This window comes from Echinops telfairi, unplaced genomic scaffold (assembly GCF_000313985.2).
Source record: "Echinops telfairi isolate 266 unplaced genomic scaffold, ASM31398v2 ScPeMD7_7469;HRSCAF=8507_1, whole genome shotgun sequence".
In the NCBI taxonomy this organism is placed as follows: Eukaryota; Metazoa; Chordata; class Mammalia; order Afrosoricida; family Tenrecidae; genus Echinops; species Echinops telfairi.
In genome coordinates, this window is record NW_022111373.1 from 27,667,646 (window position 1) to 27,692,876 (window position 25,231).

The following is a 25,231-nucleotide window of genomic DNA, read 5'->3' on the forward strand; positions in this document are numbered from 1 at the left end:
CTTTGTTGCTTCTCAGCTAGATGGCCGCTTGTTTATCTTCAAGCCTTTAAGACCCCAGATGCTGTATCTTTTGATATCCAGACACTATCAGCTTTCTTCACATTTGCTTATGAACCTGTTTTGTCTTCAGTGATTGTGTCAGGAAGGTGAGCATCATGGAATGCCAGTTTCAATTTTAGATCTCTTCTTGTTCCCTTATGCCTGAGTTTGTTGGCTCCCCACTCCTGCTCCCTGACTCCTCTACTCCCATGTCCTCCGGGACCATGTTCCATTGTTTTCTCCTCCGGATTATTTGTCCTGCTTATCTTATATAGGTAGACATAGGGCGAAAGAAAAACAACAACAAAAAAACCAAATGGATAGTTCCAGGTCTGTCTGCTGACCCTTATGAGTGTTTTCCAACCGGGTCTGATGAGATGCCAAGCCCTGTCCCACAAGTCAGAAGTCTGTTTTCAGGATTGCTTGGGGACTTGGTTACTTTGCTCCCCATGCTGTGCTGTCGCACTCCCTTCGCGTTTCACCCCGCTGTGCACGGAGCAGACCAGGCATACTTTCCGCAGTGTCTCCAGTGCTGCCTCCCCCCAACCCCCACCACAGCACAACAGGTCAATGAGGAATGCCATGCCTCATGGTGAGGCTGGCCCTACAGTACTCTCTGTGCACTGAGCAGGGATGTTGTCCCTGGGGCTTGGTGGCCATGATGAGGTTCTATCTCTCTCTCTGCCCTTCTTATTCACATTTGTGTGTTCTGGACAGAGCCGCCACTCCCCCTGGGCTATAATGGGAGTAGAAAGCCTTGTTTATTTTTCTTGAGGAGCTGCTGGTCAGCTAACTGCTGACCTTGCAGTTAGCAGCTCAATGTATAACCATTATGCCATTGCCCTTTAAATTTGGTACATTTGGGCAAATTCTCATTAAGAGCCTGCAGGAATAACCCTATTGGTAGTGCTCAGGTTCTACTGGTCCACCAGCTCAGGGAACCTATGAATATGTCACTCTTCTGAGCAGAACTGTACAGGAACACAGTGACCCAAACACAGACAGAAGATGTATGGTGCCTCTAGCAAATGCGGCTTCCTCTGGAGTGCTCCAAGCCTCTGTATGAGAAATCACTTGCATTGAGTGATTTGCAACTCCAGAAAGCTGCTGCACCCAAAGTATCTAACTTGGGTACACACACAGGCTTCTATACACCTTAGATATTGGAAGTAGAGAATAGAATGAACTTTGTAACAAGCAACAGTCTATGGGGGCGAGGGAGGTCCTAGGAAAGTTTTAAGCATGTTCTGTCATGGTACAGAAAAGTTCGATGAATTAAATACTTTATCAATAAAAACTGATTTATTGAAATGGCTGCATCTGCATCTTAGAGCAGTATCTTGATTCCACAGGAAATATTCTAACTTAAATTTCACGAAACAGCCCTCTGCGTGGCTCTCTGCATCTCATCTGCATTCTGCAGGATTTATGTGAACTTCTTTAGTTTCTTGGTCAGCCTGTGCATTTGTGATGACTTGGAATATAATTTGTATCATGTACAGAGAGACTTAAAAAAACAACTTTTGGTGTTTTTTGCACTGAATTGCACCACACCAGTGAGGAAACCTCTTCGCAGGCAGTGTGGGTATATAAGTCTTTAATCAAGTACTACACTTTTCAGGAGGAAATTAAAATCTAGGCAACGAGCTCACAAAAATCCATACATCCCTAATATACATCTCCATATAACAATGCTGCTAAGGTTTCTCTGGAGCATTTCATTCCATCCCGTCACATAAATCACCTCTGTATTTGGTTGAAATGTAATCGCTTTTCAGTCTTTGCAGCATCAGTACCAGGAGCATGTCCAGGTCAGCTTCAAGACTATCATCAATCTCCTCGCAGCAGGGGCAGAACTTCCTCTAGCCTTCGGTACAGGAGAAAGCAGGCTCAACGCGGAGGGCCAGGCTTTTGTTATCATCATGCAAATCTCCTCCTCTATGAATACAGGGAATAGGGATTTCAGGAGATCCTATCCAGAGAGATGTGCTAGTCCCTTGTGAAATTAAAGGGTATTTGACTTAAGCCATTTGAAAAGCACTTTTGTACAATTTGAAGTGTACAGTGGTTTTATTAAAAAATTTAGATGGTCCTGTGCAAATAGTGGTAAGGGAAGCACTATTTATGTATCCCATTAATTCATTCAGCCAATGGGGTCAGAGTATCCCATTATTCACAGCACTAATGACATCGGCGCATAATGGACAGGCTTGACTGCCACGCAGAGCTTAGGGTCTGGAATGCATGAGTCACCACTTCTCCAACCACTGGGAGCATTACTGTGTGTCCCTGCCAACATACGACACATTCTTGGATGGGGAAGGATGCTGAAACTTCCAGGGAACAGTTTTAGGCTTTATCCACAGGTAGCCTGGTCGAGCCTGCAGGAAGCATCAGAAACAGAGACTGAGTTAAGCACAAAAGAAATCGGGCAGGAAACCTCAGCAGCAAGGAAATCGGGGCAGAGATCTTGGGCAACCACTGAGCTCCGGGCTTTTCAGATTATCTCCATTTGTTCCAGAAGAGAAAGATTTTACTATTGATGTTTCCGTAAATAATTCGAGTAGAAAGCATTATGTTCTCTAAAAATCCATTTAAAAAATAAATGAAACTATTCAATGTACTCTCAACTGCTTTCCCATATTTTCCTCTACTTAGATCCCTTTGAAAAAAAATTATTAAAAAAATCAGTCATTTAAAAAATGAGATTCTCAGATTCTCATTAAAAGATGGTTAAAATGACTGACCTGATTGCATGAAGGAAACATTATTATATTTTTTCTGCTTGGAGATTAAAACAATCTCTCTAATCCTGTTGCACCCTCTTTACAGGCTCGACCTATTTCACCTTTCTTGTCTTTGTAGACAGTTTCTTTTGAAATCAAAATAATAACTCTCTATTTGAAATAAAACAAAGTGGCTATGAAAATTGCATTACTCGGACTTGGATTATAGGACTCCAGGTCAGCTAAAATAACTCCCACAGACATAAGAACTTCAAAAAGGTTTAAGTGTTTGTGTGTGCTGTGTTTATGTGTGGGGGTGAGGGTTAGAGTCAGGGGGCAATGATGAAAGTCCTTGAAATGCTCCAAAATTATAAATGGCTTTAAACTTTACTATAAAATATTTTAAATTAATGTGGCCCTAATTTTAGCACTAAATGAGGCTGGCCTATTGAGTAGAATATTTGCATAATGAGAGCCAAACTGATTGATCTGAAACTTAAATTCTAATTCCTGAGCAGCCCTTGACTTATGATCCTGACCAAGCCACATTGGTTCCAATCTTCTTCCACAGTGGAAAAGAGTCAAGACTTTAGGGGAATTTTATTATATACACCTGTACTCTTCAAAAGTTTCTTTAGAAGGAGTCACGGTGAAGGGAAGGGATGAATATATGCTCCCAATAGCTCTGAAAGTTTCAGGCTACAAGCACAAATCTTCTTTGAAGATGCCCATTTTTTGTTTGAACATTTATTTATAATTTTTGAACTATAGGCAATAAAATATTCATCTTCGTTTAAAAATAAAAATGCTCCGAATTACTGGCCAATTAAAATGACATTACCTCCATGTCCGTTAGGTTATCAACTAAACAACTGTATTAAAAAGACCCCAAGTAGCGAGGACCACAGTCTCAGGGACTACTTAGTCCAATTGGTACAACATAATCCATACATACAATATTAGATTACCCTATTTTGGTAGTGATTGGGATCTTAAAGCTTGTGAGTGACCATCTAACCTCTCATTGATGGTTTCTCCCTGTCTGAAGCAAAGAAATAATAGAAAACAAAGAAACGACTCTTTCAAAGGAGTAATGGATCAGATGAACCCTAGTCTCCATCACCCTGATTCCAGAACTGGATGGTGCCTGGCTACAATGGTGGAAGGCCAGTCTGAAAGGGATAACAAGGGAGGTCCTGGACGGAGTGGGCAGAAAAGATGGAACTAAACTCAAAATCATAAAAAAAGACCAGGCTTACTGGTTAGATAGAAGAGCCTGGTGGGACCCCTGAGACCATAACTCTCAGACGTCCTTAAATCCTGGAATGAATGTCAACGCCTGGCTTGATAGAAAGGCTTCTAATGTCTCCCTGGAAGGGAGGACGTGATGCTTGATGAAGTAAGGGGCAGTGAAAAAAAGGAAGACCCTCAAGGCGATGGACTGACACAGTGGCTGCAACAATGGGATCCAGCCTAGGAACACTTGTGATGGGCAGGCCCAGGTTCTGCTATGCACAGGTCGCTATGCTTCGCAATGGACTAGACGGCACCTAACAGCAGCAGAAGCAAGTCAGAAAGTATTGCTACAAAATTGTGTTGTTGGTGTGGTTAGGTGCCTGGGAAGAATGCATGTATGCACTGTTTTGATTCCAAAAAATGTCTTGGCCCAACTTCCTTGGATTTTTGTTCTCCAATGCAGTTTTCAATTTTCTTAAAACTTCTTCCACCCAAGGTAGCCCTGCGCCCTTCAGGAAAATCGGTCAAGATTATTCTTTGAAGTCCCCCAAATAGTTCCCAGAACCTTCTGAGCTGATGTCTGTGCCTTACGGTAAGCAGCCCAGCAGATTTTCTTAGAAGTCACTGTTGTGATGGGACCGTGTTCTCTGGGTCTTATCGGTGAATCCAACATTCATCCCGGTTCCTATTTGTTCCAGAAAATGGTCTTCATTTGTTCTGATCATGCTTAAAGACTAATGGGAAGCCCACATCTTTGAACCATATGATTTTTAATTTTTACAGTGAGATTAATTTAGGGAAGGGCAGGGTTCACAGAGCTCTATTTAAAAAATCCAAGGGCACAAATATCTTCATGAAAACTACCATGTAACTGTGTACATTTGAAGCTGGAGGGTGGAAACTCCGTCTTGAGGCCCTGCCATCGGGCAAAAGGCTGTGTGACAGCTACCACCCACCTGTTTGGGGGTCAGACTTTTCTAAAGTATCCACTTGTTCACAAATACACACAGCGGAGCCCCATCTCCCCACATGCTGCTCTCCCCCAGATGTCTCTGACGGCGGATCCTTTTATCTTGGGGTGTTAAGTCAGTTCAGTCAGTTCCAGGTTCCCATTCTCGTCTTCTTCCAGACTGGCACGCTCTCTCTTCTTGGCGAACGTCTCACCGCTGTCCCTACTGTGCTTCTGCACCAAAAGCCCTTTCTTAACCGGACACGTTGACCCCACTACTTCAGCTTCAGCTTCTTGGGTGTGGCTCTCGGAGTTCATCTGGAGCATTAACTTCTCCTTTTCGGGATTGAATCCTCTGAAGGACATTCTTCCAGAGCGAAGGGCCCGCCTAACAAAACGCTCTGCTCTTCCATCACCAGCAGTTTCTCAGTCAGCTCCTGCAGATCCAGGTCCCGGTGCCCCTCGCTGGCATCTCCTTCGTGGTTTTCTGAGTCTTCGTCCCCTTTGCATGAACTTCCTGTGCAGCAGATTCTTGGGCAACTTGGGCTTGTGCTCAGCCGCTGTGTTGCTCCCCACTAGATGATCTCTATGCCACAATTTTGGCTCTCAGTAAGCTGCAAGCTTGTTGAGGCCAAGATGTTCCCTTAAATTGAAAATGCGAATCATGTTCGATCCCTAATTCAGGTCTGTGTCCACCATGTCTGGACTTTGGCCAGACTTTCTCTGTTTGTCAAGATTGATGGTCCTCCTGACTTTCCTTAAAGTACTTGGTACCACTAATTTAAGTTAGGCAACTTAATCTTGTGGCAAAGCTTCAATGACTTAGGAAGTGGTCCACTTATTTATTTATTTTTAACAATTTAATATTAGCCTTGGCTTCAGAATCATTTTGTCACACAGCATAAAAGTATCCTCCCCCCTCCCCATTTTTCCTGAAGACATCCTAACAGATTTGGACACGCATGCTATTGAGAACTTGTTTCCACTGATTGGAGACATGTTTAAACACATTTTGTTTGAATAAACACATGCATATATGAAGTATGGCCCAGGTAGCAACATTTTTTTACTTATTTTCATAGTTGAAATATATTTCGATAACAGAATTGACAGGACATGCTGAGCGGGCTCTTTGTCTATTGAACGGTGGGATACTTCGCCATCGCCTCAGGTCATTAGACTCCAGGAACTACTCTTCTTTAGGGTCCGAGAATGCATGAAGCTCCGGATAGTGTATGGGCTGTGTTCTCTGCCTACATGCTTTCCAGCCTATCTTATTGTTGTTCTTACTGATCCTAAAACACAGCTCAGATGTTATTTCTGCAGAGACGCCATCCTTGATGCCCCAATATGTTTGTCTCTATCTTTTATTTTTCTCTTCTTATAAGAGTTGTTTTCTTGTGTCTTAAACTGATTCTCATTCATGCCCACCCATGTGTAAAGGGGATGAAAGCAAATTATTTTTCATCCCACTGTTTACTACAATGTTTTATATATTTGCCTTTTTGAAAAATTGACCATCTAGACATTATCATTCAACAAGCCAAACTCAAACCAAACTCCCTATCATTCAATCAGTGCCAGCTCACAGTGACCTGGAGGACACGGTAGAACCGTAACTCTTTCCAGGAGGAGGAAGCCCTGTCTGTCCCTGCAGAGCGCCTGGTAGTTTCAATGTGCAACCACTCCACCCCCAGGAGGTCCCCAACAAGCCACTGAAACGGCTTATTTTGGTCACTATTCATCATCATGGTGCCTTAAAAACCAAACCAAACTCACCGCCACCGAGTCAATGGTTACTCACAGTGACTCTCTATCATGCTGCCTCGCATATATAATTTTTGGCAACACAGGCAATTTGCTGAAGAAATAAAGTTTGACTTCAATGCCCTTATACTTTAAATTCTTTATTGTACTACCTATCATGTTTTAAATTTAGAATAATTTCTTCTGAATCCTTTTGGCGTCATCAACATGACATATTCTAAGGCATTAATGATGTTTCAGTCTGCATCGAGTTCTGACTCCATACCAATGTCTGCAAAGTGGCAATTTCAAAGGGGAATAAAAACAGTTACCTACACGTTAGTCTGGACTATCTATAGCTACAGCACAAGTGCTTTTAATTACTAAGGGGTACCAAGTAATTTTCTTTCTTAAAAGGAGTCAACAGGTCAGGTAATTTTGAGAACCTATGCTGTACACGCTTCTCAAACCCCAACCCCAGGTAAAAAATAATGTTGAGGCTGAAATGTATAGCAAAAGGTGGGGGCTGAACATGGCTGCCTGAAGCAGAATTCTCATTGTTGCTAGAAGTAAAATATGGCATGATCCTCTCAGGAAATAATTTAGCAATAAGCTTCAAAGACCTTGAAAGTGTGTGGTATCATGTATGTGTTTTGCATAAGATGATTTCCAAAATTACCTAAGTGAAAATATTTATACTAATTAAGTATGTGCTTTTGGAAGTGGGATTGAGCATATTTTTGTTAATTTTTCCACAATGGGAAATTTCTTGTAATAGTTAAAATCCCAGTAAAGATTAAAAAATAGTAAGTATTCATACTTTTGACAGTAATACCAATGATAAAAACCTATATTTATAAAATAGAGATGTGGTCAAAGGCTTATGTATAATGACAGTCACCACGTATTATGTACCCAAAAGAGGAAATAATTAAAATGTGCAACAAAAGGGGAGAAATGAATAAAATGAGTTCATTCAAATAATGGACTATTTAATAAAGTTCAAAAATATGTTGTGGACAATACTTAGGGACATGAAAAATGTTCGTTATTATTTAAAAAAATATGATCTAAATTTGTTTTTAAAAAAAGAGAGAAAATTAGAAAGATATATAGTAGGGATAAAAGCGCAATAAAATCTATCAAAATGTCATTATGGTCATTTCTGTATAATGGGACTCAATGTTACATCATTATGCTCTTTCTAGGTATTTCCTAATTAAAAATCATCATATGACATTTTATAATCAGATAATTCCAAATATATGATTTAGTAAGCAAAAAAAAGTCTGGTAATTCCTCTTACTAACAAGTGGCTATATTTCTATTCAGTACTCATGTCAAAGATGCATAAGACACGTGTGGCAGTTACATAATCTCCTGTCAACTTGCGAAGGAATGGAGTCTAGCCTGTCAATCAGGTTGCACCTTGATGACCTCATTTGGAGGGGTCACAAAGATAAATAGAATATTTATAAATATTTTTAATATTTTATGCTCACTGGAGACCAGATACACACACGCTCTGCTTCATCTTCCTGTTGACAAGAAACATGGAACTAAGCTAGAGCCCTGGAGAGAGCTGGAAGAATCACATGGAAACCCCAGCCAGCGCTGAGATGCTTCCACCACCACTGGATCCACAAGGCTCTCTACCCAGTGGCCTGTGATCTTCCTGCATTTGCAGTCATTGCATGCTTTGCGTGAGTCTGAAGAAGAATTTACAGACTGGTATCGGACAGACATATGGGCTAACTTTGGACTTACGGACTTGATCTGGACTAGACTGGGATGTTTCCTTAATGTACAATTGCTCTTTGATATAAAGCTCTTTCTTATACACATGAGTGTCTATGAATTTGTTTCTCTAGTCTACCCAGACTAACACAACACATATATTTATTTTCTAAAACTGTATGCTCCAATCCCTACCAACTTCTAAATCCTATCTCATTTTTATGAAAAAGCAACATACATTTAATACGATATGAGATTGTCATATTTTCTATACCTTGCATAACATATACTAGTGATACTTAAGGATAAAATTATTTGCAGTTAAATATATTTCAGAACTATCACAATTCTGTTTAGGTTTAGACATACTCTTTAAAGGTTTAAAAACATTATTTTAATAGCGTGAGCTACTTTTTGGAAATTTCATTTCTAAGGAGCATATTTAATTTCGGTCCCCATACTAGGAGTTAAGTCTGGCTATTGAAATGATGAAAATTTCTACCTCCACATCCATCATTGTCAGAAAGGCCTATCAATATGAGTGATGTGTGTGTGTGTGTGTGTGTGCGTGTGTGTGTGAAGAATATTTACCAAAATGTGGACAGTAGTCAGGTAATTGGTTCTGAGGAGTGATAGAACGAAACCTGAAGACTGAGGACAGATCTGGAAACAGCCATATATGGAAACAGATGTTACCACATCTTAATTATGCCTTATAGATATCCTATCAAGTGGAGTTTACAGACTTTAAAAAATCAACTATGGACAAGTACAACATATACTTTCTGAAATAATCAAATGTCTAATCCTTCCAAATAACAACAGTAATATAAATATACAAAAGTATAGGCACACATTCCATACAGTGAACATTTATTTGGCAAACACTAAATGCTTGCATTGTCCATATACCTTATAGAAAGAATGTGAATCCATTTCAATGGCTGTTTATTTAATTATGGAACATTTACGAAATCAAAAGTCCAATATTTGAAACAAGTCATTTTGAATCAATCTCTCTGGAAACAGGTCAGACATATTATTCATAACAAAATCAATTGGTATTATTTTCTTTTCATCATGTATCAATCAAATATACACATTCATAGCATAAGATACTTGTGAACTTCAATTCAACAAGTCCTAAAACATAAAAATTTTACTAGCAAAATTAACAAACTCATTTCCAGAAAGAGAATGTAAAAGGTATTTGTTTAAAAACATTAAGAATGCCTATTTAACATTCATGTCAAACGTTTTTATTCATGATCTGAATCTGTCTCCCATACAGTCAAGTGAAAGCATTATTAATTTGCAGTATAAAGATAAGCAAACAAAAACTTCACAGGGTGGGCAGGGGGGAGGAGCAGAATGGACAGAGAAACAAGTCCATGATGATATTAAATGATATTACTAGCTCTGTTTTAAATTTATTTGATGTGTATTTTGCGAGCAAACCAAATTCATTACATTCAAGGAAAAACACTACAATGTATTTGACTGTGTGCGGCTACTTTGTTTCTTTTACTAATTATTGAAGTTCTGTATTCTGCTAAAGGACACATTATACCTTGGACTCAATTGGACACATATGGTGTCATCAAGCATGTAAAACGTAAACAAGCCAGGCAGTCAAAACCAACATGCAGAAAGTAAAACCCCCTGGCATTCACTTTCATTTCCTTTGTAACCAGTGTCCTCAACAACTGCTGTTGGTTCACAGGCCAAGGGAAAGCCTATTAGAATCTCAACATTTTTAACAATGATCTCCGCGGGCTGTTATTTGTCTAAAAAGCAATAAGCCATGTAATTTATAAGAAAAAAACCCACTGAATCCTTCAGAAAACACAACCTGGCAATCTGTCTTCAATGTTAAATAATCAGGTGGCAGGAGTGTGATGGAGAAACCAGTCTTCGCAAACATCATGTAAGGGAATCCAGCTGTGCTTGTATGGTCTCTAGCTATTTATAAAGACAAAGAAAAAGAGAGACAGTTGGTGAAGGAAAAGATATTCATACAAAGTGCTGTTTAGAAACATGTAAATAGAAGAAAAAAATGACATGGGTAACTATGCATATTCAATTCACTCACATAGCAATAAAAATACCACTTTGAATATTTTTCCTTTTATATGACGATATTAGAATTCATGCTTGCAATTTAAGTTTTCAAATATGTAAAGAAGGTTTTCTGAATACTACTGTTTTAACTACACCCAGCTGTTTCATTTAAAATTATATTACACAGTAAGATTTTAAAAGTGGGTGAGGAAGGTAGACTATACTGAATTATGAGGTATGAGGGGGCTTCAGAAATGTGTGTGTGGGGCCTGGGACTAACATCTACTTATTATTTTAGTGTCCTTCTTACTTTACTATGACATACCCTAATACTGTAAGCATGGCTCTGCCTCTGTGAAGGAGTGTTATTGAAAGTTGTGCCCTATCACCAACCCTCGCTGTGTGAATAGTGTCCAGTCACTTAATCTGTACAAGTCATCAATTCATGTATTACACTTTGTAGCTGGCCTATACTTGTATACGTTCCTTTTCTCAACAATGTTTTAAATTCTATACCACCGTTGAATTAACGACACAATCAATAGAATTACCTTATACCCCAGGGGGATGACTGGTAAGCGTTCACTATCATAAAATGATGTTTCTAAAGTGAACCAGAGATATAGACGCCATTCAGATACATGAATGGATTTTGGGGTCACACTGGAGTCTACCCTCAATCGAAGAACAAGTAGTTCATATGACATGGCCTGACTCAATACTTGCCCTCATGAAGAGATCACTGAAATTAAGGTTGCTACAGCCAAGTGTCGTGAAGAAACCAGCTGGTGCGTGGCTATCAGAAAGAATAACGTACGGGTCTGAAAGGCTGAGGTGCCAGCTAAGTGTACAAAGAAGAAGCACACCAGCTTGTGTCATGCTACGATTGAAAATAATAGAATCCAAATTTGAAGGCGGGCGTGGCATCAGAGCTTAAATTGTGAGCACTCAGTTTGCAAACGGCCACGGATGAGAGTGGAAGTCCAAAATCCATCTGCAGGGTCCACGCAGGGATGAAGCCTCTGGTGCATCCCCTCTGACCATAGTCAAGGGCTGCGAATAGCCTTAGTACCAGAGAGGGAGCACTGGAAAGTCGATTAGGGAAGAGGTCGTTAGGATAAAATTTAATGTCTTATAATTTGATTCCTCCCTTTGACCATTTTGAAGTTATTTCAGTTAAAAAATCCGTGAAGGGGAAATACGTGTGGAGTAAACCTCTGGCGAGCCCTCTTTGACTACAGACCAGGGATGCGAAAAGCCTTGCTAAACTTTAACCTAACTGTATCTGCGATCATTCACTGAAAAGCAAATTTTTGCTGATGCACAGTTGTGTTAAAATAGAACACCATATCATTTGATCTCCCTTTTTACCCATTTTAAATTTGTCCTTGTTTTATTTTATGCTCTCTTTTTTATTGGGGCTTTTCTGTTAACTTTGTTATTTTTGTTTTTGGTGTATTTTCTGTACATGAAATCCAGGAGAGGAAATTCATGGGGATCGTAACCCTTCTGGGAGGAATGGCAGAGGAGGTTGTGGGGAAACGGGGAGCTATAAACAATGAGTACAAGAGGCAAGGAAATGTCTAAAAATTGAGGTTAGTCATGATTGTACAACTCTGTCTAATATGACTGAACTATTGAAATGTACATTATGTAAATTATATGCCAAATATAGATGTCGATAAAAAAATTAAAAGATAGATTACAGAATCTTAAAAAGAGTTCAAGAGAAAAGTAATTGAAAGATAATGGCATTTTTCCATGAACTTTTTGAAGCCCCGTTTTATTAGTGAAGAAATATAAAACTGTCTCAAGATAAACCTTTAGGGGGTTGGCACCTCCCTTTCCATAATTTCTTCACCCTTAGGCCTAGAAATGAAAGTATTTAACACTGCCTCTATCTAAAGTGTCAGGCTGGCCACAGAGTTCATTATTATTTACTGCTTTAAGTTAAAGCAATGGTTTTATTGCTTTAATTAAAGCCATTTCCAGTTTTTCCTGGCAGATTTTCTTCATTGCAGCTGTTTCCTACTGTAAAACATGGGTGCTCAAAGGGAAGTTTAAAGAACTGAGCTCCTTAACCGGGTATTTGAAAATAAGAACTTATAGAAGAAACATTCTGAAAGAACCCACATATCAGAAAACGATTTAAAAAATATATACCTTGTTATAGAACTCAAACAGCTCCTTGTGACTGAATTCCATGAGAACTTTCTGCAGGCTCTAGAGAAGAAGAAGAACAAGAAAAAGGACACCATAAGAATTGAGTCACATTGAACTGACATGGCACTGTTGTCTCCGTAGCTAGCACCAGAATATGCCATACTGTTACGTCCTGAGTTATCGGGAAAGAATGCCTGCTCTATTCGGTCCCACCATTCTTAGAACTCACAGCACACTTAGCAACACTCTACAAGAGCAAAAGGTTTCAACTCGACAGGGACATCTGTTTTAAATTGATTCCACAAAGGTTAAAAAAATATATGCCACAAGAGAATGACTTCATTATCTATTTTTTAACAGAGATAGTCCATGAGATTATAGGACATCTTTCTCAGCAGTCCACTTGAAATCTAGTAAATACTATCACACAAAGACACTGGAGGGGGCATGGCGCATTGAACCCATCCAGACAGGAAGTCTTCACAGCAGCACAGCTCCTGCCGCCAACACAAACCTCACGCTATGACCTTGGCATACTGACCTTGCTACCATTTCAAATCTACCGATTCCGCAAAAGTTAACAATTAACACAGGAGCTTCAAAGCTGGACTTCACCACACACACGCTCTCTCCATCCTTTCAGCTCCCATCTGTTGGAGCAACCTTTCTGGAAGCGAGAGGCTCCGTAAGACTGTGTGTGTTTGGTGATAGCACAGCAGCTAAGTGCCTGGTGGGTAACTGACCGGCAGGTAACTGTGGGGAAAAGACCTGGTGATCGACTCCGAAGAAATGCCAGCCAAGACAACCCAGGGGCAGTGCCACTTTGCCCGTGGTCACGCTGAGTCCCAATGAGCTCTGGAGCACTCACGACGAGAGAGTGAAGCGCAGCCATAAACTAAATTATACTGAACTTGCTTTTAGTTGATCCGGTAAGTTGAGGAGGCATAGAACTCACTACTGATGATTGTTAAAAGCATATTTATTTTGCTCAAGGCTCCCAGGGAACATGAAATTTAATGAGAATAAGCTACTTGCTCTGATCTCACTGCCATTTACTTAAAACCTACATCAAACTCCTTGCCATTGAGTCTACAGCTATCCTACAGGTAGAGGAATAGGAGCAAACAGTCAAGCCTTTCTCCCGAGGCACAGCTGATGGATTTGAACTGCTGAACTTGTGGACAGCAGCCCAGTGCTTAATCCACTACCCGTCGCCGTAGTACAGTACTACATGACATGAAATGGGGACCCTGAATTGAGTAAGACACATGCATTGGCCCAGGCACTTAATTGCTTCTGGTCATTTCTAACATACTATCAAATTCTAGTTCCTATGTTCTCTTACTGTGCTTGTTTGATCCACTTTTATGATTTTGGTTTTTACTTATAACGCCTTCATCTCCATAGCGAGTTATCTCTGTTCACTCCAGGATAGCAATGGGGGTGATGTTAGCAACGGCACATCTCTCTCCACAAAGCCTAATCACATAGGACCCAAGTCCACACTTCATTTTCTCTCCCAGGCCCACTGAAGACCTTCAACTTAAACATTAGTGCGGAAAAGACAAAAATGAAGTGAGAAAACATACACGTTTTTAAGTCTCATCCTTTAGGAATAATTTAAAACCATAAAAAATGTTAATTATCCTCGAAAAATCCTTTTTAACAGTTACAGGGGATAATGCCAAAAAGAAACTGAAGACAAAATCCCAAGCTCACTGTCACGGAGTCAATGCTGACTCATAGCGACCCCAGGGATTTCCGAGACTGTACCTGTTTACCAGAGTAGAAAGCCCTGTCTTTCTCCTGCAGAGCGGCTGGTGGTTTTACACTGCGTACCATGTGGATCGTAGCCCAATGAGTAATCACTACCCTACCCCCCAACCCCGACAATATTTGAGGTTGCTATGTGCTGGCCAGTTTGACTTACAGCAACCCTACAGGACAGAGCAGACCTGTCCCAGGGGGTTCCTACACTGTCATCTTTTCAGGACTAGCTGGACGGCCAAGTTTTGTCCCTACGGAGGGGCTCGTGTGTGCGAAGGTTAGAAGCTGAGCATTTAACTATTGTACCACCAGGACAAAGGCTACTTTACTTAGGATGAAAGTATGATCTGTGCTGTCCTCCGTGCCCACTCCCCCCACCCCCAGTGACTGAGATGAAACGTGTGTGTAATTTAGTGTCATGGTTTACTAGATACTTAGCACAAGAAGGATAAATGCATATACCAAAAAGTCTATACCCACAATGACTTGGAGAACACAGAGAATCGAACAGGCTGTACAGTTACTTAAATAACAATTTTACTTAAAAATTTTTCCAATAATTTTATTGGGAGCTCTTACAGGTAGCATAACATTCCATGGTTCAATAACATCAAGCAGTATTGTACAATTGCTACCACAATCAGTTTCAAAATATTTTCTTTCTTCTTGAACTCCTTGATATCAGTTCCCCTTTATCCCCTCCCCCTCCTAGCCCCAGGAAACTTTATTATTTCCCCATTATATATATGTATCTGTATATTGCCATATCGTACAGGATCTAATATGTCCATTCACATACAATTCTGTTGCTGAATCCCATTGAGTGAGGTTATACAGTTACTTAAGATTTTTAAGAATTCAGGAAAATTCATTCTTAAAAACAAAACAACAATTGTCAGTTCCAACAAATGTCTATGTATAAAGAATGTATCCCGAGAGTTTGAGAATCCATGTTTATCCAGGGGACAGTGTATACTGAAGCCTATTACATTCCTTATTTCATTTATTTCTCTACTAGTTCTATTCTCTCCCCTACTCTAGTTCTCTCAAGAAGGAGAAACAGAGATATAGTAGGTAACAACTGGAAGCACTAATACCTTTTGGTGAAGTGTTTTATCGAGTGCACTGTTCTTAGATAGGAAAAGACCAGGAAAAAGGAAGTCTCTCTTGAGAATTTGGCAGTACTATTAGACTTTAAGTAAGTTATTAATATTGTGAATCATTTATGTATGCGAAAGGTTATTTGCCTGTTAAAATAAATTTGTACATGAGATGACAAAAACATGGTTAGCAAGAAGAGAGACAGTGGATTGTTCAGATTTATATGCACAGAAGCTGAAGTCCGACAGATCTGGATGCAAATCTTAGCTGTAAGAATGAGATTACTGAATGTCTATAGATTTCTTATCTCATGTTCAAAATGGCCTATCTGATCAAACTGTTATAAGAAACACATGAAAACAACATGTATGAAACATTAGCACACTTCCTGGTATGTCTGCAACTTTTCAGACTTGGATAACCAGAGTTTAACTTGCATCTAGTTTGATTGATTAGCCAGTAGACTATCATTGGTTCACTTCCTCCTGGGAGGCAACCTCCACGGACTGCTGACGTCATTTCACTGGTAACCGGGGGGCGCTGTCAGGTGCATGCTAGACTGCTAACCTACAAAGCCAGCAGTTCAAACCCAACAGCCTCTCCACAGGAGAGAGATGTGAAGATTTATAGCCTCAGAAATGCCAGACACGGTTCACGATGGGGTGGAATTGATGATGGCAGTGGGTTGGGCAAAGTTTATAGTGCTCTGACTTGAATTAGATTATCCGTGAAGAAAAGCAATGTAGAACTAATCACATATTCATGCACTTGGCAATTGTTTGTCAGTGCGAAGAACACCAAGACAATGTGGCCACTTGGTTAATTTTATTCCAACATTTGCATCCTCTAGATTTCAGACAAGAAGCTTCAAACATAACACCAAGGATAATGTTTTATAAAGTTAATTATAGAAACCGACTGACATGACAGCTCAGCAATGACAGTAGACCCTGTGAGAGTGGGAACCTGTGTAAGGCAGAAACCTGCCAGAGAGACAAATCAGATATTTCCCACTAAAACAAGAAACAGAGATGTGGCCAGTCTGAACCCTGGCAAAGGAGAAAACTTGTGAGAACCAGACAAACGAGGCAGTCGGCTAAGCGTCTGCTCTCACGTTTCACAGCCTACTTGTATAACAATGTCACTTTGGGGGAATTTAAGTATTATGAAAAATTAATTCTTAAAACTAAAAATAATGAAATAAGAATACTACATTATTAAGACTATCAAAAATCTTTTTTGCAATGTATGAAACAACAGCCTTATCCAACCATATGTAATGTTTCACTACTCTAAATTACAATTTTAGAATTCAGACTCTCATTTAATCCCCTCCCTCTCTTTGCAAATTCCTAGCTTAAAAATAAAATAATGTGGTTGATATGACCAGAGAAAAGAGATAAGTATCACAGGTCTCTTAACTATTGAGCAACTTCCTTTCCCCTCCGGGTTATTAATTCCCTCAGCTCAGCCATCTGCTGCCATCTGAATAAAAGAGCAAATTAACTTCTTGACCTTCAACGTAATGACTCTCTAAAGGGGTCTCACTACTGAGGCACCTTCCTTCAGGTTAGCTGGGTAAGAAATAAAGATCAACTAAACTACTTAAAATTGCACTACCTACATGCCTCTTAGTTTATGCAAATGAAGAATTCAAACATTTTAAATCTCTTTTAGGTCTATGATTTGAATTTATTGTTACCTACCCCACTTGTTTGTGGTCACCATTCACCCACTTTCCCTTTCACAGGGGATGTCCTAAATAGGAACTTGAGGGAGAAACTGGAATTTAGTAGAAGATTATTTTAAAACTTTTCAGGATTTGAATTCTTACCATGACTATTTATTTTTAAAAGATGCTTTGCCTTAATAATTCCTTTTAAGCCCTACAATACTAATCAGTTTTAACAAATTAACTCTAAATCATGTATAAAATTGGGTCAAAATTAAACATCACCTTTTGAATAAATTATATAAGGGCCAAAAAAATCCCCAAAGGGAGTCTAAATATTAACACTTGCTTCTGAGTATCTTTCAGAAAAAACAACTAGGGCATTGGAATTACCTTTCAGAACAGGTAATTCTAGGCCTCTGCTCGGGGTTCATTTTCCCAGGAGAAACTAGAAGCAGTGTGCACATTCCTAAACCAATGGATAATCCAGGGCAGAAGCTGTTCTGTGAAGGACAGAGCTCAGATGTGTCAATATGCACAAGAGAACCCTTGGGTGCCAGCAAGACTCGAGCGCTGGCAGAAAACTAGAGTAATGGGTTATCAAAATGTCTCAAGCATATCAAAACTATCTTTAGCTCAAACTACCTAAATGTAACCATAAGTGAAACAAAAATAAGCATACACTTCCAAATATATGCATATATTTTGTTTGACGCACACAGTGTTATGGGAACGTTGGCACTACAGAGGTTGAAGCCCACAGCAGCTAGCTGGAAGGTCAGCAATCAACACCCACCATCTGCTCTGGGGAGCAGTTCTACTCTGTGTTACAGGATCATGAGGAGGGAGAATCGACTGCTACTGAATTTGAGTTTGCTCGTTTTGTGTCTTGATTTTTTAAAGTCAGAAATTTATGAGAAAAGAAAGCTCTCACAACAAAGAAGACAAAGTACAAAAACGTAATGTGCAAAACCCCAAGCTAGAAACTCAAAAAGAAAGATCAGAGGATGTACAGTGGTGCAGATAGGAACTGGAAACACAGGGAGTCCAGGACAGATGAACCCCTCAGGACCAGTGGTGAGAGTGGCGATACCAGGAGGGTGGAGGGAAGATGGGGTAGAAAGGGAGAACTGATTATAATGATCTACATATAACCTCCTCCCTGGGGGATGGACAACAGTAAAGTGGGTGAAGGGAGATGTCGGGCAGTGTCAGATATGATAAAATATGATATGATATAAAATAATAATTTATAAATTATCTTCAGCAAAATGTTACTTACATTTAAGTTATTCGTTCTTTTGAATCACATCTTTGCAATGTGTTCATGGTGGGGGCGGGGAGAAAAAAAAGGAGCTGATTCCAAGAGCCCAAGTGGAAAGCAAATGCTTTGAGAATGATGAGGGCAACGCATGTACAAATGTGCTTGACACAACTGATGTATGTATGGGTTGTGATAAGAGTTGTATGAGCCCCCAATAAAATGATAAAAAAGAAAAGAAAGGCCATGTTCAGCATATCTCAAGTTGAAAGAAAAGAAAAGAAACAAATCTAGCCTTGAGTTTCAATATTGAAGGATTCTATGGGCAGAACATTGGAAAATGTAGGAAAAATCAAAAGATGATGGAATACAGAATCAATGTAACAAAGAGAATCGATTGACGTTAAATCCAGAAATTGACAGAACCAACAAGTAAAATGCTTCAACAAACTAGGGCAGCACTGAAAGCACTCACTAGCTTATGATGCAAGACTTGGAAGAGAGCAACCTGATACACAGACTGGATAAGATAGGAATGGTCACCATCGCAAAGATGTAATTCAAAAGAATAAATAACTTAAATGTAAGTCACATTTTGCTGAATATAATTTAAAAAAGATTGCAGCAGTACATTGATAGGGAACTGCCAAAAATTCAAGTTGGATTCCAGAGTATGTGGAACAAGGGATATCACGATTGGCATCAGATGGTTCTTGGCTCAAAGCAGGAAATACCAGAAAGATGTCTATCTTCTGTTTTATTGACCAACTAAAGGCATTTGACTGCATGGATTCTAACAAACAATGGATAACACTGGGAAGGAAGGCAATTCCAGAACACTTTAATTGTGCTTAGGCAGAATACGCACACGGACTAAAAGACAGTCATAAAAAAGAGAATAAAGGGAAAATGCTTCAGTTAAAATCAGGAAAGTACAATTATACTTACAATTACAAGGATATTTACACATTTAACAATTCATTTTTGCTTTTATTTGGGAAAGATTCAAAACTGAATGTGAAAAAATCAGTTAAGTGGCTAGTGCATTAATTCAGGCAAGAGATAAATAATGGCTTGATATAAAATCTGGAAAGGTCAGGATACAATTGTTCAATCAGGGTAGACACTGCTGTGCCCGCAGGCAGACCCTTGTGCTGTCAGCCTCGTGAGCTGGTCTCTGTCCTTCGTGCACAATTCCTGACTGCTGCTTCCATAGGCATTAGCTATGAATCCGAGTAAAATGAAATCCATTACAATTTCAACATTTTCTCTGTTTATCATGATACTATTTATTTTAATAGCAATGGAAAGTCTTTGGAAAGTTAAGTTTTAGAGTGATATATTTGTATTTACATATTTACAATTACAATTATATTTTAATATTTAACAATTCACTTTGGCTTTTATTTGGGAAAGATTCAAAACTGCATGTGAAAAAAACGGGTGGCTAGTGCATTAGTTTAGGCAAGAGATAAATAGTGGCTTGATCTAATGTGGCGTAGCAACAACAGAAATAGTGGGGAAAATGAGACATACTTTAGAGATAGAAGAGATGTCACTTGGTGACTGATTTGAATGGGGGGAGGGAAAGAAAGGGGGAAGGAATACACAGAATCAAGAATGACTTCCAGAGTTCTATAAAGGCTGTAGAGGGTCAACTGGGATTAAAGACAGCAGGTTTTTGAATGAGAAGGGGAGAATCACAAGTTTGTTTCAGACAGCTTGATAAGTCTGTGAAATACCTCTGGAACTACATGAAATAAGTCTTGAAAGCCAGAAAAGTAACTCATGTAAGAGATATACATTTTGGAATCATTAATATAATAATGATTCTTAAAACCATAAAAACCCAGGGACAAGGGAATAACAAGTGATCCAAATCGGTGGTGAGGAGGGTGTAGGAGGCCTGGTAGAGTGTGACCAAGGGTAATGTAACCAAGAGGAATTGCTGAAACCCTAAAGAAGGCTGAACATGATAGCGGGACAAGAGGAAAGTAAAAGGAAATAGAGAAAAGAGCTAGGAGGTAAAGGGCATTTATAGAGGTCTCAATACAGGCATGTACATATGTACATATATTTATATATGAAGATATGGAAATAGATCTATGAGCATATATGTATGCATTTAGTATAAAGATAGCAGGTGGACATTGGGCCTCCACTCAAGTACTCCCTCAATGCAAGAACACTTTGTTTATTAAACTGGCACTCCATGATGCTCACCTTGCCAACACAATCACTGAAGACAAAGTGGGTGCATAAGCAAATGTGGTAAAGAAAGCTGATGGTGCTCAGCCATCAAAAGATACAGCGTCTGGGGTCTTAAAGGTTTGAAAGTAAACAAGCGGTCATCTAGCTCAGAAGCAACAAAGTCCACATGGCAGTTATCAGGCATCAAAGAACAAAAAAATCACATCATTGTGTGCTCATCTCTGATATGATCACTGAAAACAAATGGGCGCATAAGCAAATGTGAAGAAAGCAGATGGTGCCCAGCCAAGAAGACATAGCGTTTGGGGTCTTAAAGGCTTGAAGGTAGGCAAGCGGCCATCTAGCTCAGAAGCAACAAAGCCCACATGGAAAAAGCACACCAGCCTGTGCGTTCATGAGGTGTTGAAGGGATGAGGTATCAGGCATCATCAGAACAAAAAAAATCCTATCATTGTGAATGAGGGGAAGTACGGAGTGGAGACCCAAAGCCCATTTGTAGGCAATTGGACACCCCCTTACGGAAGGGTAGCGGGGAGCCAGTCAGGGTGCAGGGTAGCAACAACGAAACATACAACTTTCCTCTAGTTCTTAAATGCTTCCTCCCCACCCCACTACTATCATGCTCCCAATTTTACCCTACAAATCTGGCTAGACCAGAGGATGTACACTGGTACAGATAGAAACTGGAAACACAGGGAATCCAGGACAGATGATTCCTTCAGGATCAGTGGTGAGAGTGGTGATACCGGGAGGGTGGAGGAAAGGTGGAGTGGAAAGGGGGAACCAATTACAAGGATCTACATATATCCTCCTCCCTGGGGGACGGACAACAGACGTCCGACGGTGCAAGTTATGACAAAATAATAATTTATAAATTATCAAGGGTTCATGAGGGAGGGGGAAGCAGCAAGGGAGGGGGGAAAATGAGGAGCTGATGCCAGGGGCTTAAGTGGAGAGCAAATGTTTTGAGAATGATGAGGGCATCGAATGTACAAATATGCTTTACACAATTGATGTATGTATGGATTGTGATAAGAGTTGTATGAGCCCCTAATAAAATATTTAAAAAAACTCATTAAAATGGATGAAATTGCCCAGGAAAAGAACGCAATATAGGAAGAGAGGATGGTCTGGTACTAAGAGCTAAGGAATTTATGTATTTACGGTAAGAAGGTATTCAACGTATATCGCTTGTTATCAGGTTCACAAATGTTTTCAGCATGGGGTTTTGAAATGTGTGGTGGAAATTTATTACAGGAATCAAAATAATTTGTAAGTTAATATGTAGTCAACTAAACTGGGTAGTTTATTCTTAAATATTCCTTCAATCTTCCATTTTCCAGTAAAACCCATTAAAAGTCACTAATATTGTTAGCTAAAGATACACACACTGGGAAATGTACTCTTCTTCTCCTGTGCCTTATACATATAAGATGACAACCAAGAACCCACATAGAAAATTCATGACATATTATTTAGGCTGGGCTCATATATTATACCAAACTTTCTGCACTTGGACCTGAAAACACTATAAAATAAAAACAAAAGTAGAAAATTTAATTCTGCTGATTTCTTAAGAGGAAAAAAAATACTATTTGCTCACTGATTCACTTTTATTTGTAATTTGTAATCCTGTCTATGACTGCTGGATCATGTTGCACATACCCATTAGTAAAATTCCATGGAAACAGAATGTCGTAAGGTCTTCTAAAAGGTCTGACGTGATGGAAGCTGACACTAAAAATAGACTCTGCTTTCCCATTAGTTAGGAATTAGGATCACATAAACATTTTCCAAGAGTAAAATGCATTAACTTCTTTCACAAACTATCCAAACAAGAGTATCCTGTAAATAATACAGATGTAAACTGAATGAGAAGCAAAGCAAATTTACATTGCTTAGCTTTTAAACTAAAGTTACAGATTAAAATGAGAAATTATCCAATTACCCTTTCATTTAGAAAATCTGGAGGTATATGATTCCAGTATAAGAAACGAATCAAAGTTAAATCTAAAAATACTTTTCTAGGTATCTGAAAAGGAATTTCTCTTTTTCAGTTGTGGAAATGAAGTACAGAGGCAAAAATTTACATAATATTTCAAGTCCCGCAGAATGGATTTTTAAAAAATCCATTAGTTATTTATTAAATAATAACTAATAATTCATTAGTTATTTATTAAATAACTAATGAATGATTACCGGTGCTACTTTCTGTATATAACAAGGCCTGGTAGTGCTGTCAGGTAAGCAAGTGCTTGGCTGCTTATGAGAAAGTTGGTAGTTCACACCCTCCGTTGCTGCACGGGAGAAGGTTGAGGTTATTTACTCCTGTATCGATTGATAACAGGGTCACTAGGGGTCAGAACTGACTTGGTGGCACTGGGTTATAGACTACGTCATCTCTGACCGTATCTACATTGTTATTGTTGGGTTGTTGGGGGCCTTTGACTCAGTTCTGTCATAGTTACCTCATGTACAGAAGAACGACACTACTGTCCTAGACCATTCTCACACTCACACTCACTGATTAAGCTCATTGTTTGTTGCAGCCACTGTGCCAATCCATCTCCATAACAGTCTTCTTTTCCTTTGATGACTCTCAACAATAACAAGTGGGAGGCACTTTTCCAGGAACTGCTGCCTCCTGATAACATGTCCAAAGTATGTGAAGCACTATACTTGCTTCTTAGGAACATGCTGGCTGTACGTCTTCTAAGACAGATTTGTTTGTTCTACTGACGATCCATGATGTTTTCAATGTGATTCACCAAGACCATAATTCAAAGACATCAGTTCTCCTGCCTTCCTTACTCAGCTGTCCAGTTCTCACACGAAAATGGGGACATTGACAATACCACGGTGTGTGGCAGGTGCAAATTAGTCTTTGCCTTTAAACACTCCAAAGGGGTCTTCTGAAGCAGCTTTTCTCACACCATACACGAGGGGCTTCAAAAGTGAAAGTCATGTGCAAATTCTATGATCTTTTCATTGCCTTTTTATGAGCCATTCGTGTGATAAATATAACTACTTATTACTGATTTGACCATTTTGTTTTAAAACATTGGGATACAATATTAATTCCCATTATATATAGTAAAAAGAAAACAAACTACCATATATTCAGATGTACAAGCTTTAGTCATTTCTATCTTAATATTCAATGTTCAATAAAACAGTGAAAGAGTACAAGGCACTATGCTAGGGGCGCATGATAGAAAGATGAATAAGCCATGGTGAGGAGTATTCTCTTGATCGAAAAATAACCCACTCTATGTAGCAGACTGTTCTTCACAACCGAGCTTTCACAATGGAAAGAATAGATGCAGGGCAGAGAAAAGGAAAGACTCCGTGGAATCAACCAGGTAACAAAATGGATAAAACCAGCTCTTAGTTAAAGGGGGGCAGAGAAAGCAAATTGACACTTTTCTGCAAAGCAGTTTTATTAAATGATAACCATTGAAAGATTCGTCTATATTTAATGAATTAACAGGTAAATTGAGTTAACCTGCAAAATACCATGATAAAAGCGTTAGCAAAAACCTAGTTCATCCTTTGTATTTAGGAGCGGAAACACAACGGTGTACACAAAGGTGCACTAGCTCACATAAAGGACAAGGATGGGATGAATCACTGTTCGTCATTGCGCAATATGGTGGTGACTCAAAATGTTTTCATCTGAATATAAAGATAATTTATGGGAACATATCTCCCCGTGAATCTGCACAGTCACTCCCATGCTTTTGTTATACAAAAGGTAAATATTTTGATTAATGGCTGATGAGGTTTTAAATAATAATAAGGTTTTTGAATAATAATAAGGTATGCATTTTCAATTGCTCAAAAATATTCAAAGAACACCCAAATATCTATCTTTGTTATATTAATTAAAAACAAAGCAAAAAACTGTTACTGTGAAAAGTTTACAAAAGTTAACATCATAACCAAGTTTAAAATTCTAATTCCAAGCAACCAGTGTTAGTCCATGAATATGCACATATCACACCTTCCAGAAACAGGGCATGAGAAACAACCACATTACCTTGACTGGGGAGACTTGTGATCCCAAAGGCACATCATTAAGATAGTGCCCAGTCTAGCATGCTCCAAAAACTTACAGGAAAGGCCCTGGCTTTTGAAGAGAGCAGCAGACACACTGAAAACCCAGAGCCTACATCCAAGGTAAATGAAAGGTACAAAACAACAACCCAACAAGCACATGGATATAAGCCACAGAAGGCATTTTCTCAAAGTTTAGTACACTGAATGAAAACTTTCCTTTTATTCAATCGTTGAACAGTAAATTATGTAGAAAAATATGTATCCATTTAAGAATTTAAGCAGTATGTAAACAGCAAAAGCACTTTTCAAGCTCATTAGCATGGCATTTCAAACTTTCAAAATCTGGCTGATGTCTCCTTCTACAGTCTCTTCGACCAGCATTTTCTTAATGCACTGCTTGCTCCAGTAGTATTCATGTACCTGGGGGTTTTGTCCATGTGGTTTCCTCTGTTCTCCCAAAAGTACTCTCAACCACATGCATGGATACGCGTACACCCCCCCCC

At 39.2% G+C, this 25,231-nt stretch overlaps 1 protein-coding gene across 1 annotated transcript in view; it reads right to left on the reverse strand.

The window, feature by feature from the left end:
- Positions 1–9,289: 9,289 nt before the first annotated feature.
- COMMD10 (COMM domain containing 10) overlaps positions 9,290–25,231 on the reverse strand; it is a 225,013-nt gene continuing 209,071 nt past the window's right edge. Inside the window, exons 5-6 of the mRNA XM_004706569.4 lie at positions 12,658–12,717; positions 9,290–10,395 (exon numbers count right to left, since the gene is read on the reverse strand). Coding sequence (XP_004706626.1) covers positions 10,357–10,395; positions 12,658–12,717 — 99 coding nt within the window. The 3' untranslated portion in view covers positions 9,290–10,356. The remainder of the gene's footprint in view (positions 10,396–12,657; positions 12,718–25,231) is intronic.